This window comes from Macrotis lagotis, chromosome 2, assembly GCF_037893015.1.
Source record: "Macrotis lagotis isolate mMagLag1 chromosome 2, bilby.v1.9.chrom.fasta, whole genome shotgun sequence".
In the NCBI taxonomy this organism is placed as follows: domain Eukaryota; kingdom Metazoa; phylum Chordata; class Mammalia; order Peramelemorphia; family Peramelidae; genus Macrotis; species Macrotis lagotis.
Genome location: NC_133659.1, coordinates 165,698,189 through 165,713,512, shown reverse-complemented (window position 1 = coordinate 165,713,512; position 15,324 = coordinate 165,698,189). Strand labels below are relative to the sequence as shown.

General features: G+C 42.7%; 1 protein-coding gene across 4 annotated transcripts in view; it reads left to right on the top strand.

Moving 5' to 3' along the window:
* The window catches only part of ATP8B2 (ATPase phospholipid transporting 8B2), a 29,790-nt gene extending 14,707 nt beyond the window's left edge, over nucleotides 1-15,083 (top strand). For all 4 annotated transcript variants that reach the window (XM_074223388.1, XM_074223387.1, XM_074223389.1 and 1 more), the window contains 16 exons: nucleotides 2,719-2,927; nucleotides 3,699-3,742; nucleotides 4,089-4,254; nucleotides 4,396-4,584; nucleotides 4,769-4,884; nucleotides 4,980-5,144; nucleotides 5,233-5,344; nucleotides 5,584-5,689; nucleotides 5,880-6,024; nucleotides 6,253-6,436; nucleotides 6,584-6,807; nucleotides 6,973-7,056; nucleotides 7,327-7,572; nucleotides 7,771-7,909; nucleotides 8,915-9,045; nucleotides 9,367-15,083. In XM_074223388.1, coding sequence (XP_074079489.1) covers nucleotides 2,719-2,927; nucleotides 3,699-3,742; nucleotides 4,089-4,254; nucleotides 4,396-4,584; nucleotides 4,769-4,884; nucleotides 4,980-5,144; nucleotides 5,233-5,344; nucleotides 5,584-5,689; nucleotides 5,880-6,024; nucleotides 6,253-6,436; nucleotides 6,584-6,807; nucleotides 6,973-7,056; nucleotides 7,327-7,572; nucleotides 7,771-7,909; nucleotides 8,915-9,045; nucleotides 9,367-9,645 — 2,539 coding nt within the window. In that variant the 3' untranslated portion in view covers nucleotides 9,646-15,083. The remainder of the gene's footprint in view (nucleotides 1-2,718; nucleotides 2,928-3,698; nucleotides 3,743-4,088; nucleotides 4,255-4,395; nucleotides 4,585-4,768; nucleotides 4,885-4,979; nucleotides 5,145-5,232; nucleotides 5,345-5,583; nucleotides 5,690-5,879; nucleotides 6,025-6,252; nucleotides 6,437-6,583; nucleotides 6,808-6,972; nucleotides 7,057-7,326; nucleotides 7,573-7,770; nucleotides 7,910-8,914; nucleotides 9,046-9,366) is intronic.
* The last annotated feature ends 241 nt before the right edge of the window (nucleotides 15,084-15,324 follow it).

Below are 15,324 nucleotides of genomic sequence, written 5' to 3'. Positions count from 1 at the left end.
TTTGGTGTGTGGCATTAAGGAATGAAAGATGTGAAGGAAATGCTATGGAAATTCAAAGAAGGAAGAAATGGCTTTGGATGGGGTGAGTTTGTAGGAGAAGGTGCCATTGAAGGCTAAAGAGAATTGTGACAGAAATGAGGGTGGAAAGTCTTCTAAGGAAAGGGAGTCATGAATAGAATCAGGAAGGGGCAAGGTTTCTTCAAATACCTATTCTGATTTGGCTAGAAGAAGGGAGATATATATATATATATATATATATATATATATATAATTAGTTGAGACAGATGAGCTTGGATAGACAGGTGAGATCCAAGTTATAGAGATACTTGCTTATGAAGCTCTGAAGAATTTTTCTTTATTCAGTAGGTCTTGAGAAGATATTGAATGTTTATAAGCAGTGAAGTCATTTGTGATAGTGGTTTTTTTAAAGGAAAAATCAGTCATGTGAAAAGAGGTTGGAGTGAGAATCATTGGAGAAAGATAGAGATTTATGTGGTACGTTGGCAAGAACACTGGACTTGGAGCCTAGAAGCCTGGGTTCCCATATTGGCTCAACCATTGCCTCGCACTGTGACCTTGAACAGGTCTCTTCACTCATTTGAACCCCCTTCCTTTGAGGGGACTTGGACCAAATGATCTCCAAGATCCCTTCTAACCTTGAAAATTTTTGATTCTGTACCTTTCCTTGCTTTTTAAATGCCTTGGACTTGAGGATTTGTCTGGAAGCAATTTTGCAGATATTTCTTAAAAATTCTCAGACCTGCTGCCTCATTAAAACAATATTAAGTCTTCCCTTTTTTAGTGTTCTGGAAGTGGTCTAGTATATGATGAGTTGAAAAGGAAGAGTCTTTCCTTTGAGAAATGAACCTATAGGGCGGCTAGGTGGCATAGTGGATAAAGCACTGGCCTTGGAGTCAGGAGTACCTGGGTTCAAATCTGGTCTCAGACACTTAATAATTACCTAGCCATGTGGCCTTGAGCAAGCCACTTAACCCCATTTGCCTTGCAAAAACCTAAAAAAAAAAAAAAAAGAAATGAACCTATAGATGAGTGGAGCTCTGGATTCTAGTTCTCACTGTGCCACTCATTAGCCAAATGGTCACAGAAGAGTCATTTATACTATCCCAATGGATTATTTTTCTCACATGAAAGGTGAGATTGATAATAACTTTTCAGCTTACTTAACAGGAGTGCCAAAAAAAGGTAAAAGAGCCCATAGATTGAAAAGCACTTAAAAATCAGATTACAGTACAGATAGTAAGGAGAGACATGATTATCCTTATTACTCAAATGTTTGCTCAACCAGAGCCTGCATTCTTTCAGACTCATGCTTACTTCCATGGCTACTAACAAGTAATAACTCCTACATCTTCTTTCTAAGCTCTCTCTGTGACATTGGTGGCTGCCCAAGACAGGTTCCTTCTTGGTGAGATTAGGGAAACGGAATGAAGCTTCTTTGTGAGAGAGCTGATTTTTTAAAAAGTAACTCAAATCAGTAATGGTGTTTGTTAGTGTATATTGCAGAGCTTTAAACTTTTTTTTGTTGTTGTTGTTGAATATTACTTTCCCTTCTGAATGGGCTACCTAGAAGAAACCTTCCTTGTAACAAAGTACATTTAAGTAAAAAAAAAAAATGGAAAAATTGACCAAGTAGGACACTATATACCTCATTTTCAACCTGTAGACAACCACCTTTACTGAAAGGAAGGACATATATTTCATCATGAAGATCTCTGGATTTAAGATTAGTCATTGCATTGATCTCAGTCAAGAAATTTCCTCTTCTTAAGTCTCATCAGCTTGAAATGGGATGGAAGGGAATGTTTGGTAAATTGAGTAGAGTATTTGTTTTTAGGTGTTTCATCAATACCCATATTTTTCCTTTTTAAATTGAATTTTGATTTGGGAATAGGGTATCAGTATGATATGAACTCAATGTCAATTTAGCTTTCTATTTTCTGTTAGAAATAGGATTTTTTTTCCAAAATGCCTATAATTCCCCATGTAGTGGAGATAAAAGATAAAAACATTTTGAAAAGTTAAAGAAATCTGCCCCCCCAAAACAACCTATGTACAGTGGTATTGACCTCTAAGTTTCCCTGTTCCCTACCTCTTCATTTCAGAGTGCTTCAGAATAAGTGTGGGTTCAAAAACCAGTTTATAAATCTCATTCCTGCTTTGCATTTGAGAGGTCAAGAAATTCTGGCTAAAATCTTCTTTTTGGTTCTTTCCACAATGCAATTTGCCCTGGCATGCTCAACAACCTCACTATTTTTCTCTTTTTTTTTTCTTCCCTCTCATACTTTCTCTTGTTTTTTTCTCTGCATGGTTTCTGTCATTATTAGCCCTGAGGTAAGATCGAAGTTCCCTTCTAGTTAGCAGCCCTTCCTCTCCCTTTACCTGTGGTCCTCCTGCCTGCTCTGGTCTTTTCCACTTTTCTGTCTGGAGAGAGACTCGAGGGCAGGGGTTGGGGTGGTTCCTTTGCCATGTATAAGTGGCCAGCCTCATCCAATACTCTTCCCACCCCCCCTCCTCCCAGGTTCCCGCATCATTCTTGTTTTTCCCTGGCAGATGTCCTTGGTAGAAGTCTGAAGCTAATGATTGCCCTGTAGTTCATGTGGGTGGTGTTCCTTTTCCCCAGTGTTCTTAGAGATTGTGGTCTCCAGGGATGGCCCCGAGTCTTCTCTTCTCCTCCATCCCCTCCCCCTCCCCATGCAGTGTGGAAGTGATCCGCCTGGGCCATAGCTACTTCATCAACTGGGACAAGAAGATGTACTGTGTAAAGAAGCGGACGCCCGCAGAGGCACGTACCACTACTCTTAATGAGGAGCTGGGTCAAGTGGAGTACATCTTCTCTGACAAGACAGGCACCCTCACGCAGAACATCATGATCTTCAATAAGTGTTCCATCTATGGGCGAAGCTATGGTGAGGCCTGAGCTGGAGTTTGAATTCAGAGGGTGGGAGAGGATTAGGGGTCTAGATGGGAGGGTTTTTTTTCATTATTTGGGGAATTTGCTCCTCTGGATGTGAACTGCAATAAATACCTATGTGAGGGTCAATTTTAAGTATCATTTGGGGCAGGTGAGATGAGTATTTCTTCCCTTATCCTCTGTTTGTATTGTTGCCCTGGTCCTAGCTCCAGGGTGCAGGAGGCTTGAGAAACTGGCCACTGATTGGCACTTCTAGGCTGAACGTGCCAGCTGCATAGGGGTCTTGTGAGTCTCTGGGCATGGTCTTGGGTTTTCTTCTGTGCCCTATAGATTGGCTACCATGCTATAGCAGCCCTTAGAACTGTCCTGCTGGCACAGCATGGAAAGGAGCTGATGTCTTTGCTGTAGTACCTGCTTCTTGCACTAACCTTGATGTAATGACCATCATTTAGATTTGTTTGGTTTTTTTTTTTAAGTGTGGATCTGGTAGAGTGAGAGACATTTTGGGAAGCATGGATGAGTATTAGAATGAGAGTTGTCTATGGGGAGATTGCTGTGGGTTGGGTGGAGTATGGGATGACTCCTCCAAAGTCAGTAGGAGTTATAGCCCCAAGTTGGCATTAAAATTAGCTTTGTGATGTAATTCTTTTTGAAAATTTGGATTCTAGACTCCATGTGCCTGATGGAAAGCTTCCCTTTGTCCCCCACCCCCTTCTTCCTCTGAAATATCAACTCTTATGCTCTCTCTTTATCTGTCTCTTGGTAGGTGATGTCTTCGATGTCCTGGGACACAAGGCTGAATTAGGAGAGGTAGGGCCCAGTCTCATTTATTATTTTAATATACTCATTAAAAACAGATATCATTCAAATGTATGAACTGTTACAGCTGGGAGTAATCTAGGGGCAATTATTGTTGGGAAGAACTATAGGAATACTGACTTTTAACCTGATGACTAAAACTGCTCTGTACCTCATTATTGACCTGTCTTCAGGCCTGAAGGGGAAGCAACCAGCCCTGCTTGGAAGCATGTTAGGTCTCAGGGTATGCACTGACTAGGTATAGGATAGGGGTAATACTCTCATTGGAACTCAGCTGAGCAACCTCCTGATTGTGGTCCATGTGGCCACTCTCACACTCAGCTTATGTCTTTTCTAGAGACCTGAGCCCATTGACTTCTCTTTCAACCCTCTGGCTGACAAGAAATTCTTATTCTGGGACCCAAGCCTACTGGAAGCAGTGAAGGTGGGAGATCCCCACACTCATGAGTTCTTTCGACTCCTGTCACTGTGTCACACAGTCATGTCTGAAGAAAAAAATGAAGGTGAGGAGAGGAGTTGGATGTAGCCATTCATGTTGGCTCATTAGTTTTTGTTCTACTATTAGTTCAGGCTCAGGCTTCCTGGATATGGCAGGACCCTCAAGTGAGTGATTATTCAGAGTGAGTTTGCTTTGTCCTCACCAGGAGAACTGTACTACAAAGCTCAGTCTCCAGATGAGGGGGCACTGGTCACTGCAGCAAGGAACTTTGGCTTCGTGTTCCGTTCACGCACTCCAAAGACAATCACTGTTCATGAGATGGGCAAAGCCATTACTTACCAGCTCCTGGCCATTCTGGACTTCAACAATATTCGCAAACGCATGTCAGTCATAGGTGAGCAGGGCCTGGGGCAGTGTTGGGGGTTATTTCCATCCTGGAGTGGGTGAAGTCCTACATTCTGAGGAGGATCCCACCTCTGGGCCAAGGAGTACTAGAAATCTGGGATCAGAATATAGAAGAGGACATTATTGAAGTCTGCCTGCCTGAATATTTCTGGGAACTTCTCTTGCAATTACAGTACGAAATCCAGAGGGCAAGATCCGACTATACTGTAAAGGAGCTGACACTATCCTGTTGGAAAGACTCCACCCATCCAACCAAGAACTGCTCAATACCACCACTGATCATCTGAATGTGAGTGTGGAGAGAGTAAGGGGGGTTCTAACTCCCTGCCACCTCTGAGCACTATTCTGGGACCTAAGGTTTTTACTCCTGCTTTCATCTCCCAGGAATATGCAGGAGATGGGCTACGGACTTTGGTTCTGGCCTACAAGGATCTAGAAGAAGAATACTATGAGGAATGGGCTGAAAGACGACTCAGAGCCAGCTTGGCCCAGGACAGCAGGGAGGATAGACTGGCTAGTGTCTATGAAGAAGTGGAAAATGACATGATGGTATGAAGCATAAGGACCTGGGTTCTATGGGTTGTGGATGAAAAACATTGATGAGACCTCAACTCCCTTCAATTGTGGTCTTTTTCAGCTACTGGGTGCAACAGCCATTGAGGACAAGCTACAACAGGGAGTCCCAGAAACGATTGCTCTTCTGACCCTGGCCAATATTAAGATTTGGGTGCTCACTGGGGATAAACAAGGTGAGACCACCTGTGTGAAGCAGGCTTGAATATTTATTGAACTCAAGGTTTTTTGTTTATGTTTTTCTCCTCTCTGAATCCACTCTAGTGAAAAAGCCTTGAGTCTGTAGCTCTTAACAACTGGTCTATTGGGTCTGAATTTCCTGACTATCCCCTTCCCATTGCCCAGGACAGAGGAGAGTATTCTGCTCATCCCCAGGATTTTCTGTCTGTTAAATCTTGAGTTTCTCCCCCACTAGAGACTGCAGTAAATATTGGCTACTCCTGCAAGATGCTGACGGATGACATGACAGAAGTGTTTATTGTCACTGGACACACTGTTCTGGAGGTGCGGGAGGAACTCAGGTGAGAAGCTTGAAGTGGTGACAGGGATGGCCCTGTCTGCTCCACAGTGGTGAGGTAGTGGGTACAAGGCCAGCAGGGTCAAAGCTGGGAAATTTCCTTCCCTGTTTAAACTGAGTTTCAATTTTTTATTCCCTTGGGAAATGCCAGCATTCTGTCTGCTCAGCCTAACCTGTTCTTTTTCTCTGTCTAGGAAAGCCCGGGAGAAGATGATGGAGTCATCTCGCACAGTTGGCAATGGCTTCTCTTACCAGGAGAAGCTTTCTTCTTCCAAGCTCACCTCTGTCCTGGAGGCTATTGCTGGAGAGTATGCCCTGGTCATCAATGGTCATAGTCTGGTAAGGGAATACCATCCTGTCTCAGAGCTGAGGTCTTCCCTCTGTGGGGTTTGGATAGTTAGAAAGACAAGATATCCCTCTCCAGTTTCCTGAGATCTTTCCATATGGATTTCATCTATCAATCTGTTCTCATTCTGCTTGTCTTTGGAGGAAATTGGTGATGGTTGGGGGGGGGTGAGTTTCCAGGTGGGAACTAGGGGAGTCTCAGGCACTTCCTTTATCTCCCAGGCCCATGCCCTGGAGGCAGATATGGAGCTGGAGTTCCTGGAGACAGCCTGTGCTTGTAAAGCAGTCATTTGCTGCCGGGTGACCCCCTTGCAGAAGGCTCAGGTGGTGGAACTGGTGAAGAAGTATAAGAAGGCTGTGACTCTTGCCATTGGGGATGGAGCCAATGATGTCAGCATGATCAAGAGTGAGTCCTTGATGCTTGTGTTGGGGGGACAGCCTGGGATCTTTATGGCCCACCTGATTCTGGCTCTTGGGAACAAGGTTAAGAGAGTAAGGGAGCCTAGAACTGTGTTTGGGAATTGCTTGACTTTCCCACATTTTCTCTCTGCAGCTGCTCACATTGGAGTGGGGATCAGTGGACAAGAAGGGATACAGGCAGTGTTGGCATCAGATTACTCCTTTTCTCAGTTCAAGTTCCTGCAGCGCCTTCTGCTGGTGCATGGGCGTTGGTCCTACCTACGCATGTGCAAGTTCCTTTGTTATTTCTTCTATAAGAATTTTGCTTTCACCATGGTCCACTTCTGGTTTGGCTTCTTCTGCGGCTTCTCAGCTCAGGTATTGAGTGCTTCAAGTCCTTCGGAGTGGTTGGCTCTAAGAGAGGGAACTGAAAAAGTGCCTCTTCCTTACTTGAAATGGTATCTTCCCATCAGCTGTCCTCCTCTCAGCCCTCTGTGTCCCCGAGCAGTTACAATGCCTCTTTCTATCTCTCCCTTTCTCTAGACCGTCTATGATCAATATTTCATCACACTCTATAACATTGTATACACCTCGCTCCCAGTCCTGGCCATGGGGGTTTTTGATCAGGTATGGGATTGTTCTTGACTAAAAAGGGCTTTACTGAATAATTCTGACATTATATCAACAATTGCTTGCTTATGTGGGGGAGTAAGTTCACCATCAGTGGGGAGTGGTGTGCACCACTGTGACCTGCAGCTGAGACCACATCTCCTTGTCATTGGCTATATACTGCTGGTTTGAGATGAGAAAGGAGGCCAGTGAATGGACACCAGCTGAATTTAGAATGAACCCTCAACTATGATTACCCCGATGCCAGCCTGAGTTGCTTTCTTACAGGATGTCCCTGAACAGCGGAGCATGGAGTACCCCAAACTCTATGAACCAGGCCAGCTCAACCTGCTTTTTAACAAACGGGAGTTCTTTATCTGCATAGCCCAAGGCATCTACACTTCAGTTCTCATGTTCTTCATCCCTTATGGGGTGTTTGTGGAGGCCACTCGGGATGATGGCACCCAGTTGGCTGACTACCAGTCCTTTGCTGTCACTGTGGCTACCTCCTTGGTCATTGTAGTCAGTGTGCAGGTATGGAGCATCCTGAAGTGCTCTGCATCCCCTTCCCCACCCTGTCCCCTGGGTAAGGTTGACCTTGCTTGGTCCTTATCTGGGCTCTTTCATGATGGTGCTCCCTTGGCCTATGCTCCTCTGGGCATCATGTTTCATCCCCCTGGTTTATGGCTTCTGGTGGCCCTTTCTGCTTTTGATCCCTTTTCTCCTTCCCAGATTGGGCTGGATACAGGTTACTGGACAGCCATCAACCATTTCTTCATCTGGGGAAGCTTGGCTGTTTACTTTGCCATCCTCTTTGCCATGCACAGCAAGGGGCTTTTTGAGATGTTTCCCAACCAATTCCGATTTGTGGGTGAGTTCCTCAAACCCCATTTTAACTAAACACAGTCTACGGCCATGGGGGTTTTTGATCAGGTATGGGATTGTTCTTGACTAAAAGGGCTTTACTGAATAATTCTGACATTATATCAGCTATTGCTTGCTTATGTGGGGAGTAAGCTGAGGACCCCAGAGTGTCTCCATTCTATTACTTTGATAAATTCAGTCAAATATTTATCATGTGCTAGCATTGTGTTGCCAGCAGTATGTTAGGCACTCTGGAATACACACAGAGAATTAAGACATCATCTTTATCTTCAAGGATCAAACAGTATGACGGAAAGAAGATTCACACAAGTGTATTAGAGTAGAGCCTGTAAAAAGGTAGTAGCAGAATAAACAATATTCTAAGAATTCATAAGAGATAGAATATTTCTGGCTGGAGAAATCAAAAAAGTCTTCTTGGAGGAGTTGACATTTTAAGTGGCCTTTGAAGCTTACAAAAGATTATCAAAGATAAGTAGGGATTGTGGTTGAGTAGAGGTTCATAGGTAGGATCAAGCAAAGGATGGATAGGGAATGGTGAGCAGTCCAGGTAGTTTTATAAATGGGCTTATATGTAGGAGAATAGAGGGAAGGAAAATAGAAAAGGTAAGTTAGGGGCCAAAGTTATTGAATGCCAATCTAGAGAAATTGAATGTTATTCAGTACATAGAGGAAAGTCCTTAAAAGTTTTTGATTTGGAGACTGATAGGATCAGAGTACTACTTTATAAAGATGAATGCTACCAGATGGATTACAGGGGAAAGAACAAACAAATAGGAAAGGCTCTTGTAAATGGAGTGGTGACAGTGGGAATGGAAAGGAAAGGATGGATGCAAAAGTTTTCAAAGGAAAATGAACAAGACTTGGTGACTTATGGGGAGTAATGGAACTACACCAGGATTTTGAATCTAGATAATAGGAAGAGATCATCCCTTTTTCTTTACCTAACTTCCCTATTCCCTTGGGTTGATAGATTTTTTTTTTTCTTGCATAGGTAATGCTCAGAACACATTGGCCCAGCCCACAGTCTGGTTCACCATTGTGCTCACCACAGTGGTCTGCATCATGCCTGTGGTAGCCTTCCGTTTCCTAAAATTGGACCTGAAACCTGAGCTTTCGGACACGGTGAGAAGCCAGTCTTGTTTGTGTGGGAAAGGTCAGGGATAGCCAAGTTGTTTGTGTGGTGGTGGGCTTCAAAGGGAGGTGTGTTGGGGGCGTCCTCCTGACTCTCTAGTTTTTAGACTGCCCAGGATCTAGGATGGATTGATGGTGGTCAGTTGCCCCTTACTCCAGATACTTTGAATTGTTTGTCCTCCTTCGGGACAGTCAAGGACTTTGACAATAGATGTTGTACCATCTCTGCTCTTTTCCATCTTTTGTGTTACTCTTCACTTAATTACTTAATAGAGGATTCCTGACCCTCTCTCCTTTTTTTGTCATCCTTAGGTCCGCTACACGCAGCTGGTGAGAAAGAAGCAGAAGGCCCAGCATCGATGCATGCGTAGGGTGGGCCGCACAGGCTCTCGACGCTCAGGCTACGCCTTCTCCCACCAAGAGGGCTTTGGAGAGCTCATCATGTCTGGGAAAAATATGCGGCTCAGTTCTCTTGCACTCTCTAGCTTCACCACACGCTCCAGTTCCAGCTGGATTGAGACTCTACGCAGGAAGAAGAGTGACAGTGCCAGCAGCCCTAGTGCTGGGGCCGAGAAGCCCCTCAAAGGGTGATGGGCCGTGACCTGGGATACCCCTGTGGTGGTGACCAGGGATGTGCCAAGACTCTTCCCTTACTTGGGCGCTAGACCTAGCCCCCAGGTCCCGGCCTGGCCTAGAGGAACCAGAGGCCCTGAGAAGCTGTTTCTGGTTTCCCTTTTGCTAGGTGGTAATTCCCCCTTGGTCTCTCCACCACCATTTTTTTCCCTTCCTTTTTGATGTTCCCACCAAGAATGGCTGAGAATGTCCTCAGCTGAGGGGACTCAGAGGTAGACCAGTGGAGGGGGACAGAGGTTGAGAACAGAACTGGGGGTCAAAGAAGACCAATTTCAGTGGGGGAACTGATATGGAACCAAAAACAAAAAAACAAAAAAACAAAAAAAAAAAGAGAAGGATCTATTGCAGAAAGAGAGCCGTGCCCATTCTACCTGGGAGTCCACAGGTTGAGTGGATGAAAGGGGAAAGTGGGACTCACTAAATCTCCTTATTTTTTTACTCCTAATCCTTGGAGGGGACCACAAGGTTCCTTGTTCCTAATTACACAAGAATGTATTATTATGCTGGGAAGCCCGGAAGCTGTTGGGGCCTGGGGCCCTCACACCCTGTCATGTGTCATGTGTCTTGTGTAGGTTAATGTTTGTGTTTGGTTTGGTTACTTTCTTATTTGATAAGTCGAGGAGGCCTTTATAGTGATGTCTGTGTTCTGGTTGGTGTCCTGACTCAGATTGTGCCCTCTCAGAACCTCTGCCCCGTGTGGGTGTGGGTGAGGATGTTTGGTTTAGTCCATTTAGCAGTTGTGGAGGAATAGTTTACTTTCCAGTACCTTCCTGTTCTAGCCCCAGGTCTTGGGGCTCTTTGCCTACACCCCTGGACCATGTGAGTGTTGTCTGGGGTCCAGGTGATTGTAGGGAACAGAGTCAAGTCCTCATTCAGCTGCACACAAGAAGAATTTTGTCCCACAAGAAAAAGGTATGGGGGGAGTTCTCTTTATTTTAATTTTAGATCCAAAGCATTTTGTAGTTAAACTCCCTCCCACAGTTCCCTAAATCTGGCTCTTTCCCAGTCTATTTGTAGAGGGCCTTGGTCATAGAAGAAAGAGGAACTTGACCCTGCTACTACTCCTTTCTTCCCTTTTCTTCCCCTGAATATGAATTAGGTGATCCCAGATCCCTCAATAACCCTGAGAGGAGCATGGCTGGATCATGCCCTGGTACTGAATCATGCCCTGTCCCCTCCTAGCAACCTCCGAAGGAACTACTTTCTTGGGTCTAAGCAATAGGTTGTTTCTTGTCCCCATCCCTCATCATGGGCTTGATAAAAAGAGGTACAATGCCTAGAGCCTTCAGGAGAGGACTCCCAGGACCTGGCCCTGGCCCTGCGGCCACATGGACAGAACCCAGGTTTGGAAGGACAGTCTGGCTTTGTTCCTCATGCTGTGCCCTTATCACCCACAATGGTAGTCGTCCTCCATTCTAAGTCAATCTTGGGCAAGTCCCCTTCTCTTTTTTTGAGGGATGGGGTGGATTTCAATGGTCTGATTTGGGATCCTGTGAGCAGAAGTTTTTACTGAGACCACAGGAAATGGGAATGGATGGAGTCTGGAGAAGAATGGCCCTGTCAGTCATGCAGTCTACAAACTGTACATCATGTCTGTCTTTGTGTGTCTCTCAAGGCGAGAGTCTGATTTTTATACCAAAGAGGAAATGATTTCTTTTCATGTTTGGTTTGTCAAATATATATACATATATGTGTGTATATATATACATTTGTGTGTGTCTGTGTGTGTGTGTCTGTGTGTGTACACACATACAGTTATATATTATTTTTGGTTCTCTCTCTTGTTTTTTAGGGAGGGGGAAGTGCTAAGTTGCATTGAGCTGTAATTAAGGAACATTCCATATAATTTATGACACATTTCTATACTTGCAAAATTGTATCATTTTATGGGTATAAAGAGAAAGCCTTTTATAAAATTACTGTTTCTGAGAAGTGTGTCAAACGTCTTTTTTTTCTGATTTTTAACAAGATGAATCATGAAAGGATTATTTCATCATGGACAGAAAAGAACTTTTTAATGAGATAGATCTAAACAAGGTTTGAGGAGATTAAATTTAATAACAGTGGACAAGGTAATCTGTTTTCTTCCCTCTGTGGGGTCTGGACTCTTATTTGGTATTTTAAGTGTGAGTAATATTCATGGCAGGTTACAGACACTGTGTTAAGCTGATCTGAGAGACCCCAGTACCTTGACTTTCCCAAAATCTAGTTAACTCATCCCTCACCCTGGGGGTGGGGGGTTGTGACTTCCTTTTCCCCTGGCCCTGTTCTTTTGCTGATCTCTATACACCAGATTCATACTTCTGCCCTTCCTAGGAGTAAGCATCAAAAAAGTGCAATAGATCAAGGATTAATGTGATTGTAGGAACTTGGCAAATGTTAGTGAAGTCCCATGAGTTTCTGTTGTTAGAGGAATGGGTTCAGCAAGAATTGTACTTAAGACATGAGGAGAATGGGATGGAGATTTGTGGTGAGGCCACATAGAGAAGCTAGAGAATGAGAAGCAAACTATTCTGATGGCCAAGCATTTCAGTTCTCCCTCAAATCCCATCTCCAAATATTGTTTTCTCTTTTCCTTAATTTACCTATCTTTTCTGTTCTTCCTTTCACCCTCACATTCCAAATACCAAATTGGTTCTCTCATCTCATCTTTCTCCAAAAAGACACAAAAAATCTTGATGAATTGAGACTAAAAGAATGCATTATTTCAGTATTTAAAGGAGCCATAATTTGTTACTGATCCATTGAAACAGATTGAAACTTCTCTATAAGTCTTTAAGAATTGTGGTTGGAAAAATTTCAACATCCTGCTTCCAACTCATGGGACTTTAGTAAAAAGTACAACATTTACATAGTGTTTTTTAGAGTTGATAAAACATTCTGCTATATTCTCATTTGATCTTCACAACAGATCAGAGATAGAGGTGGTATTTTCTTCATTTTATAGTTCATGAGATTGAGCCTTAAAGAAATTAAGCAATTTGCCCATGTGCATGTGATAACTTGTATAAAAGGCAAGATTTGAATAAGGTCTCAGCTGCCAAGTCCACTACAAGCACATTGCATTAATTTTTAGCCCTAGAAATACCATATATTGGATCCATTGAGACCATTTAGTCTATGTTATGTCCCTGATAGGGTAGTAAGGGACTCTGGACTTTTCCACCATAATGTCTTTTTCAAAGGTTGAGGTTGTCCACTGAATTTTTCTAATTTCCCATTGTAGGTCTCTCATCTAGCCCTTCATTGAAATCTTTATTTACATGAAGCTTCTGTGAGCCTATTCTTTAGGCTGTATTCTTGTGATTAATAAAATGCCATCTGATTATATGAACTGTGCTGAGAACTGTATCCCTTAGCTATTTTCATTCTCTACTCAGGTGGGATGAGAGAATGACTACACTTTCCACTCTTCCAAATCTTACTGGGCCAGCAGCAAGAAAAGCTGGCCTAAAGCAGTGACCAGGGTCCAGAAGAAATGCCAGTCCTTGATTAAGCTATTAAGATTAATAGGTTTACCACAGAAACTCTTTGGCAAATAGGTAGAACATGTATTCCAAACCCTTTAGAGTTTCTCATAGTAATGTTACATAGCAAGCAATGTTAATCCCATGATTTTTTTTTTAAATTAAAAGTTCAGGGCATGTCTTCTTGACTAGGATTTAATCACTTGGACTAGATAGGGAACCTTTTTTATGCCAAGGGTCATTTGGATATTTATAATATCATTTGAGTGTTATTTTTGATCATACAATTAATTCACCCCTACAATACTAGATTTATTGAATTTTGAGTCCTGCCTGCAGTTGCCTTGGCAGCACCACAATGTTCTTTGCCCCGATATAGAATCATAGATTTAGAGCTGGAAAAATTATTAATAGATCATCTCATGGTTGTTGTCCTTTGTTCTTAAAGACCAGGTCAACTTGTTTAATCTCTTCATTTTTACAAATGTCCCAGAAGAGGTCAAGAGATTTGTTCAAGTTGATACAAATAGAAACTGGAAAAGTTAGGGTTGAACCCAGGTCTCTTCACTCTAAATCTACTACTCTTAAAATAGTGATGTAATTCTTTTCCATCTTGACATTTCCCTGAGGACACCTAGGTTGAAGGTATCTTCCTTTACCTGTAGGTTACTGTTTTGACCTTGAGCTCTTAAAATATATGCCTTGAATCTGGGTTCCAGTATCAAGTGAGAGATGTTTAACCTTCCCTAACCTGCAAAGCTTTCTAATTTCAGGTCAGCAGCTTCCTTCATAAGTATATTTAAAGTTTTTTCTATTTGCTTCATCCTTTCCCCTTAGAAATACTTTTGCCTGAGTAAGGACAGGAGTATTTGGCATTCAAAAGGGGTCACCTTCTAATCCTCTTCCTGGGCCTAGCCATTAAAAAAAACGAGTAAGAGGGAGTTCATAAAGATGGAATCCTTTTGCAAATGTCATCCTCTCTTGGAGAGGTATTTCTGCAAGCTGAGATCTGGCAGATCAGAGAAATAGTTTCTGATGATTTTCTCTTAGTGAAAAAGTATCCTCCCCAGTAAGCTCTGTGTGGAGAGTCATGCCATCAGATTTCCTTAATTTTTTAAAATTGTTTTTTAATTTATTTAAGGCAATGGAGTTATGTGATTTGCCCAAAGTCACAGCTGGATAATTATTAAGTGTCTGAGGCTAGATTTGAACTCGGGTCCTCCTGACTCCAGGGCCAGTGCTCTATCCACGGTGCCACCTAACTGCTCCTTAATTTTTAATTTTGATAGCTTGACCAGTCAGTAAAAAAGGTTCTTTTGACAAAGAAAGATATACACCAGGGATCTAAGATGTGAATGTTTAGGTTTAGCAGTTAAAGGTGTCTACAACCCAATTCCAGTTTATCTTTGGAGATTTATTTCATGTTTTTACCTTTCATGCTCTATTTCAGTCAAACTGACCTACTTATTGTTCCTTAATGCAGCACTCCATCTCTCACTTCGTCTTTTCATTTCCCATGCCTTTAAGGTAATCTCTATCACCTCTGCTTCTTAGAATTTTTGCTGTTATTCAGTTGTATCTGACTTTGTGACCCTGTTTGGGGTATTTTGTCAAAGATACTGGAGTGGTTTGCCATTTTCTTCTCCATTCCATTTGACTGAGGCAAATAGTTAAGTGACTTGCTCAGGATCACAAAACTAGCAAGAGTTTGAGACCAGATATGATCTCATGAAGTTGATCTTTCTGACTCTAAACCTGGTGCCCTATAAGTTGTACTACCTAGCCATCAGAGAATTTTTATATTTGTTCAAAACTCTGCTCATGTACTACCTCTTACAAGAAGCCTTTCCAGATTTCCCTTGTTAGTGTTCTCCCTCAAATTATTGTATCCATATTTGCCTGTTGTTGTTTTCTTCTCAATAGAATAAAAACTCCTCTTGTGAATGGATATGCTTTGTTTTTCTATTCCTGAATGGTAAAAAAAATTTCTTGTGTACATAAGCATAGCTTGGTAGCTCAGTAGATAGAGTTCTGGGCCTTGAGGTGAGAAGACCTGAGTTCAAATTCAGCCTCAGACACTAGCTGTTCTGTGATGGGCAAGTTACTTAACCATGATTTCTTCATCCATAAAATGTGGATACTAGCAGCATTTGCCTTCCAGGATTATTGC